Source organism: Cyprinus carpio, chromosome A11 (genome assembly GCF_018340385.1).
Source record: "Cyprinus carpio isolate SPL01 chromosome A11, ASM1834038v1, whole genome shotgun sequence".
Classification (NCBI taxonomy): Eukaryota; Metazoa; Chordata; class Actinopteri; order Cypriniformes; family Cyprinidae; genus Cyprinus; species Cyprinus carpio.
This window is the reverse complement of record NC_056582.1, coordinates 14,357,020-14,376,581: the sequence shown is the minus strand read 5'-3', so window position 1 is coordinate 14,376,581 and position 19,562 is coordinate 14,357,020. Positions and strand designations below refer to the sequence as shown.

Genomic DNA, 19,562 nt, shown 5'->3' with positions numbered 1-19,562 from the left:
GCAAAGATCAATTCTAAAGAAACATCCAACATCGTGAAACAGATGCATATTTGCTTGGATTTATTTTAATTGCAGCTTTTTTTGTGCTAAAATGAAGCACGTGCAAATGGTCAAAACACTGTCGATTAAAGAGGGAAAAGAAGAAGAAAACCATCTCGAGGGAATAAATGATTAGAATACTTTCCTGTGCGCAAGAGTCACAGAGAGGTCCCGGGTGCACTTTTCAAAAGGAATGAAATCTTGCCCAAGACTCTAGCTTGGCTAATACATCATACAGGCCGTTCTTCCAAGACAAACAGGCAGGGTCTTTTTATGCTCCCCCTCCGAGTTCTTCTTCCTGAGGCCTGTTCTCAAAGTAAGACTTGGTGCTCATTTCACACAGTTCTGGGAAAACAGGAAGTTCTTTTACCCATTATTCCAAGTAGAATACATCTTAAAGCATCATGTTTTTGCAAAAGCTCACCCATATGGCACATGGAAGATCAAACACGATATTTGGCTCTTGACGTGAGATTTTAAAAACTCAAACTAAATGAGAGCTTAATTAAAAACAAAGTGCACAGGATACGTTGTAGGGTTTTATTTTTAAATAACCTACAATTGAGCAAAAAACAAAAACAACAACAAAAAAATAAAAACCAACAACATGATCAGAAGTTATGGCATGAGCTTGATAAGTTGGAAAAGGTTACATGGCTGCCACTAACAAAAAATTTCCAGACTGGAGTGAAAAAAAAAATGAAGTATGTTAAAATTCACGTTAAAACAAGCTTATCCTTAAATCTAGATACAAAAAAAAAAAAAACTTGGAAAGCATAACACAGACTTTGTTTTTGGCAATGTTGATTTCCCTCACATACCCTTCAGAAATAAAAACCCTTTCGCCATACACTGAAATAATACATCCTAATAATGATATTTTCAAGTAACAGATACAGGAGTTTCTTTTTTTTTTTATTTTATCGAAACTGGTAAAGTCATTACACATCATGTTAAATCCAGATGGAGACTCAAAGCCATAAAGACACAATCTGTAGGATACTGGAGATGGGGGAATAATTGGTTCACATTTACATTGGAAACAAAACCCTGATGTATATGCTGAAACAAAAAAAGAAATTCACATTCTGCATGTTTAAGCAAATATAGTTGAAGCTGTAGTCCCCTGCAGCTCATCCAAGCATCCTACTTTGTGGTCTGGATATAGTTTACACAAGAACTCCAGTTTAGAAGTGAACAGTTCATGTAACACTCACTCAAACACACAGCTTTTCATGGTCACATTTCCCATAAAATATCACACCTGGTGTACACATTTCTTAAAAAGGCGTATGGGTGTACTTAAGCATTTCTTTGATTTTTTTTTTTTTAATCTTCTATTAAAATATAGAATTCATTATTAATACAGGAGGGCTAAAAATACAGCAAAACTAAAAATGAAACGACCCACAAAGCAAGTTGTAGTTGAATACAGTAGCTATAGGACCATGTAAGTTCATAGTTTTCAGACATCCTTGGGCCCCCTTTTTCCAGAGATGGTAGGGGAGTGAGACAGTAAAAGTGTTCAAAGGGTCAAGCCACTGATTCTCCAGTTCCTGGCTTAAAGACCATGCAACCTTGCGCAGGGGCCGTCCATACTTCATTCTTAAATGATCGACCCAATAAAACCTACAAGATTACAGGTCAGCCTAAAAAATAAAAATCAGTCACCCAAATCATGACATTCAGGCCTCCTTGACACTATGCTTGCTTCATGTCTTTTCCAGGTTCACAACCTGCTGGAAATCACTTAGACTAAAAGGATCTATAAAAAAAAAAAAAAAAAATGGGGTGGAGGGAGAAGTAAAATTGCAAAGATGATTTAAAATTGGAAGTCTTTCTCAGCCATGTCAATAGCCCAGGCAAATTTCTCACGCTGAGTTTTGTTGTAGATCTTCTCTATTGGGATGCCAAACTTCTTGCACCTGGAGGAGGAGAGAACAAAAAGGAATAAGATACCAAAGCAGACAAGGGGCATCTTATTGCGACCCACAAATGAAAACATCATCTCACCAGGCTACTGAGATACGTGGGTCCAGGTAGTTGAGCTTGGAGGTACCCAGGGCGATCTGCTTGTTCTCCTCTCTGTCGGTGGCCTGTACCTCCAGCTTCATCAGCTGCTCCTCGATCCTCTGCACAGCTTTCTTCTTGGACTCCACGGCCCTGGGTTGCCAAAACAATCAACATTAAAGCAGCATACAATCACATACGAATGCACAATGAGCATCTAAGGAGCCAAATCCAGTTGGACTCCCCTTCAAGCAAATATTTTGACACTCACTTCTTGGATTTCTCATCTCTGCGTACTTTGGCGTCAGCCTTGGCACTTTTCAGTTCTCTTTTAGCATCAGCAAGCTGTTCCTTCTTTGCGTCAATCTGGTTTTAATGAACAAGTGAATGCAGGACAGGCAAACATTTAGATGGTCCAACAGATCCTGCACTAACAAAAATGACCAGCATTAAGACAACGAGGACAAGGTCACAAACGTCTCATACCTTTGTCTGAAGATTTTGCATGGACTTCTCAAACGTCTTGGGTGGTGCCCTCTGGTGGTTACACAAGATGGCTACTGCTCGGTTAGCACGATTGTAGGAAAGGATCTTCGCAGGAACGTTGTCTTCAGCTGAACAAATACACTTAAGGTCACATATTGTACATAACATGGCCACGTCTGGTGACTCAGATGCATACAGTGAACAGTACTTACAGTTTGTGATTTCATTCAGCTGCTGCTGTAGTGTGATGGAGGCATTGTAAGTACGGAACACTTTAGCCGTAAGGCCATCCATCAGCTCCTGAAGATGCTTATTCAAAATGGAGGTCTGCGAGAGAGGGGAGTCGTTTTACATTTGTGTTATATACATCTGTCTTTATTTGAGAATACGTTTTTTTTTCTTAGTAGACTGGTGAAAGCGCCAGCTTACATTGAGACGGTCAAAGAGGTCATCCTCCGGCTCCTTGTCCTCCATGAACAGCTGCAGATTTTTGAAAACCTGTAACATTTTAAATAGGATTTTACACAAAAGGCAGAACAACACCAGACTGTGCTAATCAATAGCACTTAGATGAGGAGTTTTCATTTGCACAAGGCACAGTCATTTGAACACCACATTTCATTAATACAGTGCCTTTCACAAACCCAAGGACACTGGCAATGTACAACAAAAGACCATAACCAAAAAAAAAAAAAAGGGAATAAAAACAAAAGCTACAAGCAAATGAGTTAGAGTTTTGAAAATATGGGGACACAAAACTTCACATAGCATCTACTACCCATGTAGGACAATCGAAACCGTTAATAACTTGGCAAGGGTCCTGAGGCAGCATGCAATACCATAACAATGGATCCCTTCAATTGCATATTGTGGTACTAGACCGTGACAACCTTTAAAAACTGTAAATAGGATTTTATTGCATGCAATTAGTAACCTGTGAAGTTGCTGAAGAATACGACAAGTGGACTTTTTAGTGTAAGGACATGGGCTGCAGAGTTTCGGATATATTAGCTCTACTCCAAAATCTAATGAGATGCCTCAGGGTGCATCCTAACTGAAAAGGAATCTCAGAAGTGGCTGATTTTTAACAATCTGCACGCCAAACAAGATTGCCGTGGACCTCTGTGTAATCTTTTCGATATTTAATTAAGCATTTATAAATCAACACTTATTTTTCCTTGTCCACCATCTTGGGGAGACTGAACTTCTTGTAATAACTTATAAGATTTACCCCATCTGAAGGATACATGTGATACTGCCTTATAATTCAACTAAAATTAGTCTTCAGAGGTGTGCTTATGATGCCTTAAAACATTGCCTCTTGTATGCAGCTCACTAGATTTTGAAACTGAACAAATGTAATGGGGGGATGGGGGAAACAAAAAACACTTACCCTCTTCTCTACGGGGACTTTGTTGTAGTATCTAATGGAGTCTTTACCAAGGAAGTCAAACTCCACCACATACTCCTGGCCATCCATCTCTTGATGAAGAGTTAGATGTTCCACTCTAAGTGAGCAGCAACCCACTGTGTCAGCCGTCTCTCCTTCCTCTTTTTCATTACCTGCTCTCAGTGCCAGCTACACCAGAGAAATATGGAGATGCATAACACTGTTCTGCTTTTCATTTTATGTTTTGGTTTAGATAGATAATATAATACTAACATTAAATTTAATGTAATTGAATTGAGAAAAAACAAAAAAATAAAATGACTGAACCAAATGCTTTAAGTGCTTTTAAAGAGTAATTCTGAATTAACCTACTCATCACATGCTTTCAGGGTCATGGGCTTGACGTGAAGGATGTTACATTGATCTAAGCAATGCAAACCTTGTCAATGAAGTAAAGAGCAACAGCACGCTGTCTGATCCTCATCTCTTTTGATTTCCAGTCGTCTCGGTATTGTGCACGGATCCGATCCACACACTTTTTCAATTGACGGGCTGTTTCATATTTCTGCCAATCCTTCTCTCCCTGCAAGAAACACCACACATGATACTCCAATATTAAAATTATGGCCAAAAACACTAAATTGTGCAGGGATACATTATTTTAATGTTATTTTTTTTATTTTTATTATTTTATTACTAATATATACTATTTTGTCTATGAAGATTTACGATAAAATGTACTTCAAGGCGAAAATGGTACCAAAGTACACTACAGTTCAAAAGTTTGGGGTGAGTAAGAAAACTAATACTTTCAGCAAGGATGCCTTAAATTGATCAAAAGTGACAGTAAAGACAACTTTATAAAATATTTTTCAAAAGAATGCCATCTTTTTGAACTTTCTATTCAACAACAAAGAATCCTGAAAAATTTAAGCAGCATAACAGTTTAGCACTGATAAGAATTGAAGACTGGAGTAATGACTGCTGAAAATGTGTATTTCTGACATTACAGAAATATAACATTTTAAAATAACCTTACTTAATACAATCCTTGGCTAAATCGGTGCTTAGAAAACCCAAATTCTATTTAAATACGTCATGTTTACAGCCATGTGCTAATTTACCTTGATTCTTGAACTGGGATTCAGCATGATGTATTTGATAGAGCCTTGGATATTCTCAGTCCAGGACACCAGCCACGTCACCTTGTTGTCATGACGAACCTCCTTCCACTTTGTTCCAGGTGGTGGTTTAGGATGCTTTGAGTCCCTACAATGAGAAGCACAGGATTGTAAACATGTTTTCCACCAAACGGGCTGATGTCAGAGTGTGATTAGCACTCCTTACTTGCTGCAGTTAATGATAATGTCCTCAGGTCGGATACGACGCTTCAACATGCCCATTTTGGGATGGTCACCTCTGCCACGGAACAAGCCTGGAGGCTCAATACGGAAGTTAGCGATGCGCTCTTTGTGATTGTCCATGAGACAGAAGCCATACTCCTGCAGAATGCGCTCATTCTCCTCTTTAATTTTTTGATGGGGGAAAAAAAAAAGTTGTACTCTGTTAAAAACAAAACAGCAATATTTCACCAAGCGTCATTTTGCTATTCAGAGGTTAAATCTTGCCTGTTTCTCTTCTTTAGTCATGGCCTTCCTGGCTTCAGATTGAGCTTTGAAATATTCGCTCATTTCAGAGAAGTCACACTTTTTCAGATCTGTGATTTTGGATTTCTCTTCAGACGTCATTTCCTAAAATGACAAGATCATGATCATGAGATTGATAAAAGGCACAAACAATTAAAATGCAAGGGGGAAAGACGACACCTTAGCAAAATTACCTTCCTCCAATCTTTAAAGAAGTTTTTCTGGAAAACCTCCTTAGTGGTGTACTCATGGTCCAACATTTTTGCGAAGAAGGTGGCCACCTCCTCTGCAGCAGGGCTCAGTTTCATGTGTTTTCCTGGTGAAAGACCATAAAACACCATAAAAGCAGGTTCAGAACAGCAGCAAAAGAGCTGAATCCATGTTTTAACTCAGGACTTTTCAAAGGTACTGAAGCCTTAACATCTGAATGTTTTTAATACAGAGCCAATTACAGAAGATAAAGCCCAAGAACTTGCCAAAAGTTTGGTTGGAAAAACCTACATAGTTTCTGACAGACTACTGGAACAAAACACAGACAGGGCATGTGTGTTCAACAGAGCAGAGGTGTTTAAAACATTTGAAGTTTACACAATCCAACACCTGCTTCTACGACAGTTTTGATGCCCGTCCAATCAGAACAACCCCTGAATAAGATGATCTACCAACCTTGTGCACTGCCATAGAGACATAAAATGACGTACCGTCATAATAGAACTTGACATTGCTGGGAAGAGGATCATATGGTGGAGCAAATACAGGCCCTTTGTGTTCCAAAAACTTCCATTTCACGCCATCTGTGTACCTCTCCTCCTCCCACCTAAATGGTATGAAAAAACACAGAGATGGAAGGATGTAAACCAACATCCCAACACAAGCAACCAAAATAGCTCTGCAAAGTGCCGGAACAAGGACATTTTTGATCTGCACCATATCCCCGAATAAATCAAAAGACGAGGAGTCAGCCTACAATTACTTGACCATCAGAGGATGTGAGACTAACCATTTCCACTTCTCTTCTGGCTCCTTTTTTGCTTTTTTCTTGCCATCTGTGGCAACTTCCCCTTTCTTGCCCTTTGTCTTCTTTTTGGGCTTTATGTCCTATGGCAAATCAAAAGATTAACATTATTAATCTTAAAAAAAAAAACAATTCTTGGAATGTGTAACCTGGAGAGATAAGCCAGTGACTTCATCCACGTACCTCTTCTTCCTGTTTACGTTTTTTTGCCTTCTTTTCGCTTCTGTCATCCTCGGTTTTAATTTTTTTGGGCTTGAACTCTGCACTGAAGGAAGCAAAAACATTTTGAAAATGTCCGGTATCCACACAGCATTAACTACAGTCCTATTTGCTCTAATGCTTAACATTTAAAACAAAGATTAGCGAAACAATGCACTTTTGTGACTACAGAAGATTGGAAGGTTCTCTTAACGTCACATGTGAGTTCAAGATGGCCTGTGAATCCAATGTCACTTACTCATCATCATCGTGCACTCTCTTCAGAGACTTCTCGTGTTTAAGAGAGTGGTAGAAGTCGTCATTCTCAGGTTCAGACTTGATGAAAGGGCTGTGTGAAGGATGAGACAAACATTATTCTTTTTCTTTGCTCATTTGATCAAATTTGAGAACCCTTTATGGTTCCAATTATATGAATACAACCATGCCATTGATCATAAAGGGATCATATCATAAGGAAATTCAATTTGCCTTGATCTTCAGAGATAATTCGCTGTAGAACACACTTTTAGAACTCAAATCCCCTCAGTACAAAACAACCATCTATTGAAAGCAGTTGGTGCTGCTGACATCTGCATGAACATCTGAGTCCAATCTACATAATCACACCTATTTGGTGTTTTGAGGAAGCAGTATAGATACCATCATACGAAACTAAAGATCAAGAGTAAAAAGGTGTAGAAAGTTTGCTATCAGTGGGGGGTATTTAGCGCGGAAAATACTTCCTAATATTAACAAATGAAGTGCATTTATAATAAGATTCCTGATCATTTCAGTCTGACTTTATTTTGAGTGGCTTATTTTAGAAAAATAGAAAGCTATACCATGACCCCTTCATTCATATCTTACAGCTGCATGCATTACAGTCACATTTAGAGTTGCCACTCACCTTTCAAATCCATTCTCTTTCTCTTTTTTGGGCTTGCCATCGAAAGATTTTGATGAAGGAAATAATATAAAAAAAAAAGTAAAAAATAAAAGAATCACACATACACAAAATAGAAAGAGGTCAATAACAGCACTCAATATTTTGTGAATCACAAAAGACTATTTACAACTCCTCCAGAGCCAGAGGACTTTTGCGAAAACTGTTGCGATGTGAAAGAAACAGAGGATTCCGCCCACCCTTTCTTCCTTTTTCTTCTCTTTGTGTTTGTCCTTCTGCTTGTCTAAGGATCCATCTTTGAGCTTCAGCCTCTCTTTATCTTTATCTCTGTGCTTTTTATCCGAGGAGTCCCTGTGTTCGCTGCCAAAATGCAATAAAACATGCCGTGATCTAATTGCCACAATGCTCTGGTCCATCAACAAAATCGTCTCCAAATAGATGATAGTGTTTACAAAGGAAGTTGCAGTAAAGCCAACATTCCTTCCTGTGGTCTGAACATTAAAGGCCACGCCCTGCTTATCAAACACACACCATAAAGAGCAAACTGGGCCATAAACCGCCTAAATATCTACTGTACAAGAGAATAACAGTGACGTCATACCTGTTGCTGTACTTTGATTTCTCACGTTCTTTGTCTTTCTTGTGGTCCTTGTGTTTGTGTTCTTTGTCCTTGTATTTATCTTTGTGTTTGTGAGAATCTGCCAACAAAGAAATTAAAGATTAAGTGGCACATTCAAAAGCCAACGAACACCTGGCAACAAAAGTATGTCCCTGGAACAGGAAAGACAGATTCTAAAGCACAGTTAACTGAGGGTTAGAAAGAGTACAAAAGAATTATAACAAAAAACCTCCACGTTGAAATTGTTTAATTGCTATAGGTGTTCACAAATACTAGGTAAAGGATAGTACAGTAGTTCATCTGGAAACATTATGGCGGCTCATTTTGCTCACACCTGGATGAGAAATCCATTTCAGAGTGACCTGCACAAGCCTGCCAAATGCTGAAGACCATTTACAGACAACTGGTTTGAAATAAGTACAGCATGACACATTTTGGGTTGTCCTTGCCCGGCCTACTGCAGACACATTAGTCACACCTTGTAGATTTTGGCACTTTACCTCTTGACGTGAAGCGTCCAGTTTTCACTCTCAGCTATGTATGGTGTTTATAGAGGCCCCATTCTTTGCAGACTATTTACTCTGAGAGGACTATTGCTTTAGGAAATGTGTAGGTTGCTAGGCCGGATTGGGTTACAAGAGAGCCAGGCATTTTCTACTGACACCGTAGCGGACAGTGAGAAAGCTGGAGGTGTTTTGTAACAGGCCTCCCAAAAGGGGAAAGCAAAACTCTCTTTCTGTCACAAAGAAGACCAAAGAATGAACAGGAATTATACGAGGCTTCAGAACCCAAACTAACTCAAACGTCATTCTTTAAAGCAGAGAGAAACAATGAACCCTCATGTTACAGCAGGATGCATTCAAGCATTAAGAGGGACAGTAGTGCTCAGTTAGGATGTGAAATCGAATCCTTTATCTTCCCCAGTACACATGAGCGCATTACCAAGGGTGCATACCTCTAGATATGCACCCTTACTTGAACTCCTGCTCATGCAAATATTCATCAATAAGTGTGGAGTTACCTTATAGGCATTCATAAAATAAAAATAAAACATCACTAAGGGCCAACCATACACCATGTTCATTTTCTGGGACTGTGGGAGAATTTATTTGTGAACTGTACCCTCTGGTGGACAAGTTCATTGTCAGCAGAACTGTTACATGCTGGAGCTTCATAACAAAAAGCAAATCCACAATAATGACATCTGTATGACTGAAATAAGCCTTTTGACTAAAAAGAATTTACTGAGGTAATTAAAGAAAATAAACAAAAGCTTCATATACTAAAAACAAAAAACAAAACCACTCCCAAACACACAATTAGACATGCTAACCTAACACACACACACACAAAAAAAACGGTCTCAGCATAATTTTGAAGACTGCTTGGCCAACACTCATTACCTGATATGTAATTTAAAAAAACAGTTCATGGTACGCATTAGACATGCAAATGTAGTAAAGTATGGGAAGACCATGCATAATGTGCAAAATAAAGCAATTTTCTAGACAAATCATGTCACCGTCTAATTTTATTGTGCAAGGTCTGAGCATGGGTTTATGTTTGTTTATGTCCCAAACTCTGTTAAGCACTTCGACGTGATGTAAACATGAAGCTCATGCATCCTAACCGCTCTCAAGAAGGGAAGCAAAAATGTCTACCAGAAGCATTATGCCCATTCAAAGTAAGGAAGTGTGGATTATAAATATGCAAATTTATGAGATGAGCTACATAATTACTGTAGTTTTATAATCATTTTATCATCATTTACCCTACCTTGCTGATTAATACCCCTGAAACTCGTTTGAACAAAATAAATTACAGCAAAACAAAAATGCACGATCACTGCCTGTCAAGTTCAGCTTGGTTTTAAGAAAATTAACTTGAATTATATTATATTCGAACAATACATTTTCACAAATATTATACCATTATACTACCAACATCTCTTTATTAGGAAGTGTCAGAAATGGTAATGGCGCCCCATAAAATGAAGCGCAGAACATCCCTGTCGGATTATCACCTAACTGTTTGAGCATCAGAAAGGTGAATAAAATAAAAATTGAGTTTTTATTTACGTTCATGTGCAATGAACTAACAACTGGCACCTAAATAATGCACTGCATGCAACAAACAAAAAATAAATAAACAAGTGTCTGTAGAATTGCTTGTCATGGCATCCTAAAGTTTTGCCAAAACTGTATAGAAATGGGGAATAATCTCACTGTGATCTTTTGGATTATTATTATTATTATTAATAAATAAAAAAAATACAGCCATAATAAAAGCAATGACTTTACCAATACCATTGGCTGACCATGTTTCAAACCTACTGGACCAAACCTGTGTGAAATCAGGTTTAGGTCACATGAAATCTCCACAGTACAGGGCTCACTTAAGTTTATTAAGTCTTGTTGAAATTGTTTATCTGACGCAGATCACATTACAGCAGATCTTAATAGAAAAGAGAAGTTTAATAGATACCAGATTCCTACATAAATGCAGTTACTGCTTTGATCAGTAAACGTGCATTTCTCATCGAATAAAGGTGTATTTGAGTTTGAGGGTTTGTTTTCGTGCGTGGAATCGGAGCAGGTCACACACGTTTCTCAAAGCTTCGCCTGCGTGATCTCGTCGGTGTGCACTAAACGTTCACTACTCAGACCGCTAGACAGAGAAAAAGAAAATGGCGCAGAGACTAAGTCCTCAACCCCCAAACCCTCACTTTCACGAGCCTCGCTAGACCATCTGTCGAACTCCACAAACGATCAAGCTGCGCTAACCGGCAAATATTCTCTTTCTCTTTCAAAATCGCCGTTTTTCGTTGATCTAAAAGCAACATAAATGTGCTTTTTAAGGGCTCAATGTGAACAATAGGCGCTTGTCAGTGAAAGAGAGGGGACTTAGTCTCTGGGACGCCATTTCTGTCCTCAAAACTAACTGGTCGTCAAGCAAGCTCCTGGGCGATCACGTTAGGTGTATAAAGCGTAAATTTGAATTTTATATTAATGTGGTGATCAGACAAGTCCCACTCACCATTATATCTGGATCCCGAGTCGATCTGCGGAGAAACAGTGGTGTATAAGTTAATGTAAAATCGTGCCGTGTCAATAGACTGCTAACTTTCAACTTGATGCTAGTCGGGGGGTTAGCGCTCAAGCTAAAAAGCCTGTTCATTAAACAGCGTTTAAATACCACCGCTGCGGAGCACAGGGGACTGTATAAAGTTTTTATTCCCAAAATGAAGCATTTGTTAGGAAACGCAAATGTAAGAAAAGCGCCAATGGATAGCAAGGGCTGAAAATATAAAATTATTACATTCAAAGCAGACTTCTAGTGCCTGCTAGCTTAGCATGCTGGGGGAAACTGCCGCTGCGGATGGAATTTAAACAGCCGAGCTAGCGACTACAAACCATCGAGAAAGAAAAAAAAATACTGCCAACCTTAAATCACAAACACTTTACCTGGGAATCGTTGTGGGAATGGTCCCCACTCATTTCTATGGGTCTTATTTTTAAAATAATACAGTTAAAAGCCTGTTAAAGTAAAATGCCGGCGAGGAGCTGTAGGCAGAATGAAGAAAGACACAGTTGTGTAACAGACCAAGCCCGAAATTTAGCGCACTGCGCATGACAGCCGTGTTTAAAAGGATAAAAAAGGCGTTATTCCTGCCCGGGCTCCTCCCACACAGCGTGCCGCTCTGTGACGTCACTCCTAATTTACTATGGGGGGGTTAAAGCCACGTGGTACCAGAGAAACGAGGCTTGCTGAAAGTGTTATAAAGATAAACATATCCATCATCATCATCATCATCATCATAATCAATAATAATAATAATAATAACAATAATAATATTTATGATAATAATACATTTTTAGCATTTGACTCCTCAGCCTCCTCTGTCACATAACTAGTTATTATTTACCTTTTATACAGTAGTATAATACAAAAAGGCATTAGGAAGACTTTTAAACATCGATGATTGGTTTAAAAATTTCAACCATCAGCCTCAAGATTACTTGGAGATCTTAAAGTTCCAGAGACAAACATTTTCATACACTGAGATGAGTTAGCCTATTTAGAAGTTGTGCTGCCATGTGTTTCTTGTCATTTTAACAAATCAGTTCTATTGGAAGTCTTTGTTTCAATCCCTTGCTGAATCATTTTGTGCGTGTGCTCACTAACAAGTATGCCTTGCTTCTCAATGGCCACATTTATCTTAAACCTGCAGTAGGCCTATCTCTGTCCAGACAACGGATGTACAAAGGCGGAAACTGTTTTGCAACCACATGTTATATATGATCTTTGTGTCTTGAACAACTGCCATGATAAATGTATAACCTAAACATGATTCACAGTTTACAATTTAAAGGTCAGTGAACAGGAACTGTCATAGGATTTTGCTTAATAACTGGGCCTAAGAATAATCTACTGCGGTTTGTACATTGATCTTTATTTATTTATTTGTTTACCAAAATTTATTTAAACGTAAACGTATTGCTATGTGCATATCTACACTCATTTATGACCTATCAGAGAAATAATATTTCCTGGTTTATGTTTAGAAACACTATATTAATTTTACTATAATACTATAATATAATATAATTATAAATAATTTATAATAAAATATAAAAAAAGTTTGTTTCACTTGTTTGGCAAATCGTGTACCAATTCACTGAAAGAACCGATTCAAAAGAACCATTCGTTTGAGAATCAGACCTCACAGTAGAACAGTGTAATCAAGTAAACTTCGTTATTGAAGAGTCAGTGCTGGGATGTTTCCATTAGAGGGCAGCAGGGCATCAACGCCATGCTTCTCTTCAATTAGGCCTCACAAAACTTTTAAACATTTAATTTTTTTGTACCTCATAATTTCATTCATAATATTTTCTACTTCATCCGTAACACCTTTTTTGATATAATTTGTTTCTGTGGTACTTATAGTTTATAGTCTGTACTTATAAAAATTGATGTATAACAGATACAAATATGACCAAAAGAGTGACAGAGCAGTAAGAAATCAAACTCTTAAATCAACTACGAATTTAAATTAAAACAGACAAATGAAATTGGTATAGCATAATTATTTAATACAAATATAAATGTTGTACAACTTTAATGATTTTCAAAACAGAGTATACTGAGTACAAATAAACTTAAACAAAAATCATACTGAACGTACTACAAAAGAAATAATACTGAACATGCTAAACTATCAAAATAAATTAAACTGTCGCTTGTGTATAAATGTATATCTCCACCTGATAAAATGGCTTACCTTTTACATATAAATACACTTTTATTAGAAATCACAAAAGAACAATTTGATAAAGAACGGAGTGTCTAAGTAAAACATCAGTGTAACTCATGTGTCAACTCTGATGATGTAATGACCCAAGAGATAAGGTCTGAACATGTCACAAATGCCTCTGTTCACTCTGTTCTCTGATATAGACACATGTATGAATCACACAGCAGTCTGCGCACCAGCTCACTGCACTCTCTCACATCCGCTTTGGACATTTCCTCTTCAGATTGTGAAAAGAAGTCTCCAATCTCAGGACAGGACCTGATCACAGGAACGTTGTAGCCATTCTTATCATCACCTAAGGATACAACATTAGATATTGAGGGATTAACTAAATCTGAACACCCATTTCAGTGATAAACAACATTTTATCTGGTTATAGACTCAATAACGGAGGAATTAAAAAAAGGGTTTGTGAAACCTCATTGGAGTGATGTAAATATATAGATTACACTTAAATATGTTGGAGATTTAATATATTTGGCATACCGCATCGGTCAGCCATGCTGTTGAAAAAGATCCAGGACCGTGGGTTAGGCCCATATTTGACAAAAGATACATAATGGCTGGTGTCTATACAGAGGACTGCAAACAGCTGCATCTGGTGCCTCTCTACAGGTGCATCTTCTGGAAGATGATCTGGATCTGTAAGTTTGTGAGGAGTATGTTCCTTTCGGGAGGGATGAATGTGAACCTGTAGAAAAGAGTAAAAATATTTGGGTTTGACTGTGGGTGATGGCAAATGGATGAAAAAAAAACATGTAAAATGCATTGCATCACTGTAAAACTGTAGAAATTCGAAGATTTTAGTATTAGGTGCACTACCTGTGTGTTGCAGGTGGAGCAATACTGCTTAATTTTGCCTGGTTGGAGCTTATGGTCCATCAGGCACTGGAAACACTCATATTCAGCAAGATGACCACACAGAAAACATTCCTTGGGAGCTGCCAGAGAAAACAAGAGAAGCATCAGAGATATTGCATCTGAAACTGACCAATATCTGCTTTCACAAAACAAATGTTATCAGGAGCAGATTTCATTTAGAAATATACTTGTTAAACTCACAACAATGCAAGATGTCTGTGATGTCCAGCTCTGTTGAGGGAATGATTTTAGGGAACATCTTGAACTTCTTTCCAAACCGTGGCATCTGAACTATAAGGCAAGATGGAATCTAACATAAAAAATGGTTTGATTAATAATGCATACTTCTGTTTGCAATGTATCTACGAATGGAGGAAACTGAAATAAAATGAAATAATTTACACTATAAGAAATTATCAAACCTCTTCAAACTTTAGATTGCTTGACACGAAAGACATTTCAAGCAGCTGTTGAACTGAAGGCACAGCTCGCACCTGATTCTTCTCTACAATGATCTGATGCGTATAGGCATCCTGTGCCAACTCTCCATGTGACCTAAAAAAAAACACATACAGGTGTTAAGATATTCAGTTTAAGCTTGTTTACACAGAATCTACACCAAGTTTTGGTTTCAAAAGTTTCGGGTCAGTAACATTATTTAGATTTTTTTAAAGAAGTTTCTTATATTCACCAAGGCTGCATTTGTTTGATCAAAAATAGAGTAAAAACAGTAATATTGTGAAATATATTACTATTTAAAACACCCATTTTATACGTATTTTAATATATTTTAAAATGTAATTTAAATCTGTTACAGAAAAGCTCAAAAGCAGCCATTACTCCATGCTTCAGTGCCACTTGATCCTTCAGAAATCATTCTAATATGCTGATTTGGTGTATAATATAACATAACATAATAAATATAAGCAGTGCAACTGAAACAAACCTAATTTTGAGCAATGGCTCTATGTGTAAAACATGCTTTAGTAGTAGGGTGATGAACTCCTCTGGATCTAAGGAAACAGCAGTAAAAAAATGTTTTAGAGATCAGAGTAACATTAGCTCTAAGGCATAGATGAAAATCTTGCAGCTCTACATCAAACAAGTAAATGGCTGCTATGGGAAGTTAATACCTTTCTCCTCTGTAGCAAAAGATTTGCAGCCCAGCTGTTTACGAAACTTCATCACACTCTCTGCTGGAACAAAGCCTGATCTGTAGAGAGAGGCAGAGGTCGTATGAACACACTCATATGCTCAATTTACTCAAGCTCCACAAACACGGCTGTGCATTAGCTTTGTTACGTGACATTCTTATGTATTAAGAGCCTTTACCTGCGTAAACGGTTCACAATGTCCCATCTTAAAATGTGTGAAATGCCTTCGTCGCTATCTGCTGATCTGTTAAACATTCTGTTGAAAGCTGTGGATGATGTGAAGAGACTGTAAAAGCAGAAAGAAAGAAAAAAATGCATTAACACACATGAAACAGAATGAAACATTAAATAACATTAGTTTCTTGAGATGTTTACCTAAAGAGAGTGGCATCTAGATAGAGAATGAAACATTAAATAACATTAGTTTCTTGAGATGTTTACCTAAAGAGAGTGGCATCTTGCTCAGCAACAGGGGGAACATCTTCATTTAAATCTTCCAGGAGTGTGGCTAAGATGGAAAAAAAAAGTATTCAGGCCTTTAACATTCAGAATGTTTCTGTAAGTGGAGGAAGAATAAAGGGTCTCACCTGAGGGAGGTTCAAATGGTTTTTGGGATCTCATTCGGGATGAACAGAAATCTGCTGTCTGGTTTGCAGTTGGTCAGAGGCACATACAAGGCTTTGTTTCCTTCACAGGTGAAATACCGCTTTGTACCAAATGTCCCATCTGAACAAGTTGTCGCCTCATTGTCCTGAAAGGATTTGATTATTATTTGTATTATTTACAACATTAGTTTCTTGAGATGTTTACCTAAAGAGAGTGGCATCTAGATAGATTTTTGCTGCTCACCAGCTCAAGTCCTGCCCAGCAATTTTTCTTTCCCTCTGGAACTCCAATCCATCTGATCACCCCATACACGGTCAGTCCATTCAAAGATATGACCTCTGCCATGGACCCCACCTCCAAAGAATATTGGGACAAGGCCTGAATGGAGCTGGACACATCCGTGTTACTTATACTTTGCTTTTTTGCATTGTGTGAGTTGAGAGCTGGCATGGAATTAATGCGAGACACCTCTTTCCTTTTAAAATCTAAAAAGGGAAAACATGTAAATCATATTATTGCATGTATCATCACCTGACTTCATTACTTAAGTCATATAAATGATTCCATGGTATAAAGTAAGCTGGATGCTATGAATTGTTTTGAGACTGACGATAGTTTTTCCAGTTTAAGATAACAATCTTTTCCGCAGTCTAGTAATACAAGCTCTCTTTTAATCTACAATAACATCCTGATCCAATATCCAGGAGAGTTCAAATATGTTTTAAGGGCTAAAAAGATGACTAACTGACCCAAATCACCACTGTCTCTCAGCGGTTGCCTGGTGTTTAAATGCGATGGAGCCACCTGGACAATGTCAGCTGCGCTGAAGAAGGGGAGAGGAGCAGTCTTCGACAAAATATCATGCTCAGTGTCCTATGAAAAAAAATTCAACGGCATGTAAAGAGATCAAGTGTACTCTTTACATCATTAACATGATTATTTCCTTTGCATTTTGAGTATTTTGTCTATGTGATCAAAAGGTCGAAACTTATGTCACAGTTCAAAAGTGCATGTTTACATTACATAGCAGTTTAGGATTTTCCATTAAAGTAAACCTACACACAAACATTTCATCATATGAAAAACTATTAATAAAAATTGTATGTAATATATATCTGAACTAATATATTTTAGTTTACAATTACATTAGCATTCATTGTATTTTAGTATCATTTATTTTTAAAATAATAATTTATATATAATAATTAAATATTTAAAGGGATAGTTCAACCAAAAATTTTAATTCTGTCACCAGAAACTGTTTAGTTAGCCAGATTATTCAAGATATTTTGTGTGTGTTTGTGTGTGTTTAGCAGAAGAACTAAATAAACACAGGTTTGGAACTTGAGTGTGCGCAAATGATAATAAATAGAAAGATGTTTTCTTTTTATTTTCAAATAACATGTATCTAAAACAAGTAATAAAATACTTTTATTACATTTGTCTGCATGATTTAATGGGACAAACTGGCAGCTGAAGATGCATTTCCTCACCACTAAGTCCAGCTCAAATCCCAGCATCTGCAAGACTCCTGGTTTGTCTTTCTTGCCTAATTGAATCAGATTTTTGACGAGGCATGGCTGAAAGTCCTTCTTGTGTTTGACCACTACAAGATCCTCCTGAGCAAGAGCACAGATTTTAGTGAAGAGCTGGACGTTGCGCAGGAGCTCCAGCCGCCTGCTGGCGGGAGAAACGAACAGAAGTAGCTGAGCTTGATGGCGTGTGAGTGGGCATGTGTCCTGCTTCTTCACCGTGCCACTGCTCCTGGCACTGCCACCTCCTCCATAAACCATTCCTATGAGATCTCCTGTTGCTGTCTCCGCATCCGCGCGCCCAATAGACCCGCGAGATAAGCCCTTCTTACTTCTCCTCGCTACAATAAAGTAGCGCTCCTGTCCTTCCTCGTTCCGTTCCATGTTGAAGAGTGTTTGCTCCACGCAGCGCGCGTTAACTGACAGCAGTCGCCTTATGAACACAGAAGGAGTCAGTTATGTAGACTACTACTAGTAAGTTGTGATGTCATTCCGACATTCCATTGTTGACATGCAACAAAATCCTGACACTTAAGATGCCCATCTGTGTTAGCCAGAAAATCGGTAACACAAAAAGCAATATCAATTAATTTTCATTGTTTATTATATATTAATTGTATTTATTTGAATACATTTGCATTATAAGACTGAAAGATTATTTAATCAATACAGTTTATATTTTACATTACAAAAAACCCAGTCAACAAATATTCAATTAAGTTAAAGGCATGTTTTGAGCACCTTCATGTTGTAGACAGTCGCCGTTTAACATATTCAAAAGTCTGCACTGTTAGTTCATTATGTGCTTGCTTTTGTGTGCACACTTTGTTTTTCATGTACTTTGGTTGAAAGCACCTGACCTCGAATATCTGAGTGTCTGACTTCTTTAACTTGATGGACTTGTTTTGTAACTTGTTCTTTGCATTGGCAAATACTTTGTTAAAATATTAGTCATTATAAAGGGAAAGTTCAGTGCACCTCAGTATGCAAGGAGATATGAGATAGAGGTGAATGCCACCATCCACACTTCCATATGCACTTAACTGAACTAAAAATGTAGGCAAAATATTATCTTAATTTGACTGAAAATATAAGAACACATCATAGCCACAGATGTGTAGAAAATTAGAGAAAAAAAATCAAGAAAAAAATTATATATATATATATATATTTAGGTCTATTCATTTTAATTTCTGATTTACCTCTTTTCCTCAGTTTCTAGGAGCATGGCTTATCTTACCCCATTTTGGCCTGAATATCAGTATGACATAAATATTATCTGTCTGTGGTTATGTAAAACATTGCAAGTTACAGTTCTACAGACTACGCTTTTCCACCAACAAATGCATTAATTTCGTAGATCTGCAGCATGTGTCAGCAGGAATCTGCCTTTTTAAATGTAGAAGTGGGTTAACTATGAGTTAACACAGTAAAACTGAAATCATACATTTCATCTTCACCTGCTTCATGTGTTCAGATTGCTTTCTGTCAGCGTCAGATAAAACTGCAGGCAATTTTCACAGAAAAAAAAAAACCTCCCAAATAGTTATGTATGCCACATGACATATAGTTGAAATTTATCTTGCTGCTCATCAGATCAGGTGATGTCTAAGTATGAAGATGTGTTAAAGGTGTTTACTACTTGCGTGATAGCATTTCCTATGAGATCTTTTGACAGATTTTTAATGTAACTGGTGAAGTTGACCTTTACATCACTAATTAGAACAAGAATTAGTACAGGACCAACATTACGGAACATTTAGTAACATGTGATTCTGTTGAAATGAC

General features: G+C 37.5%; 2 protein-coding genes across 2 annotated transcripts; both read right to left on the bottom strand.

Annotated features, from left to right (window-relative positions):
* Nucleotides 1-565: 565 nt before the first annotated feature.
* On the bottom strand, nt 566-11,932 carry LOC109098535 (DNA topoisomerase 1-like). Its single transcript, XM_019112126.2, has 21 exons — nt 11,772-11,932; nt 11,344-11,368; nt 8,290-8,386; nt 7,928-8,048; nt 7,692-7,738; nt 7,044-7,133; nt 6,770-6,851; nt 6,572-6,669; nt 6,273-6,388; nt 5,766-5,887; nt 5,554-5,676; nt 5,273-5,460; nt 5,050-5,194; nt 4,365-4,508; nt 3,929-4,114; nt 2,965-3,033; nt 2,748-2,862; nt 2,536-2,663; nt 2,321-2,415; nt 2,053-2,202; nt 566-1,964 (listed from the first exon to the last, which is right to left on the bottom strand). Exons 1-21 carry the CDS (start codon nt 11,802-11,804, stop codon nt 1,862-1,864), a joined length of 2,277 nt encoding a protein of 758 aa, XP_018967671.1. The 5' UTR covers nt 11,805-11,932; the 3' UTR covers nt 566-1,861.
* A 1,447-nt stretch (nt 11,933-13,379) lies between these two features.
* On the bottom strand, nt 13,380-18,869 carry LOC109098307 (ubiquitin carboxyl-terminal hydrolase CYLD-like). Its single transcript, XM_042765784.1, has 13 exons — nt 17,736-18,869; nt 16,992-17,115; nt 16,486-16,727; nt 16,238-16,387; nt 16,012-16,040; nt 15,815-15,922; nt 15,616-15,695; nt 15,429-15,495; nt 14,905-15,037; nt 14,684-14,792; nt 14,444-14,562; nt 14,108-14,312; nt 13,380-13,916 (listed from the first exon to the last, which is right to left on the bottom strand). The coding sequence occupies exons 1-13, from the start codon at nt 18,156-18,158 to the stop codon at nt 13,744-13,746; spliced, it is 1,962 nt and encodes a 653-aa protein (XP_042621718.1). The 5' UTR covers nt 18,159-18,869; the 3' UTR covers nt 13,380-13,743.
* Nucleotides 18,870-19,562: the final 693 nt, after the last annotated feature.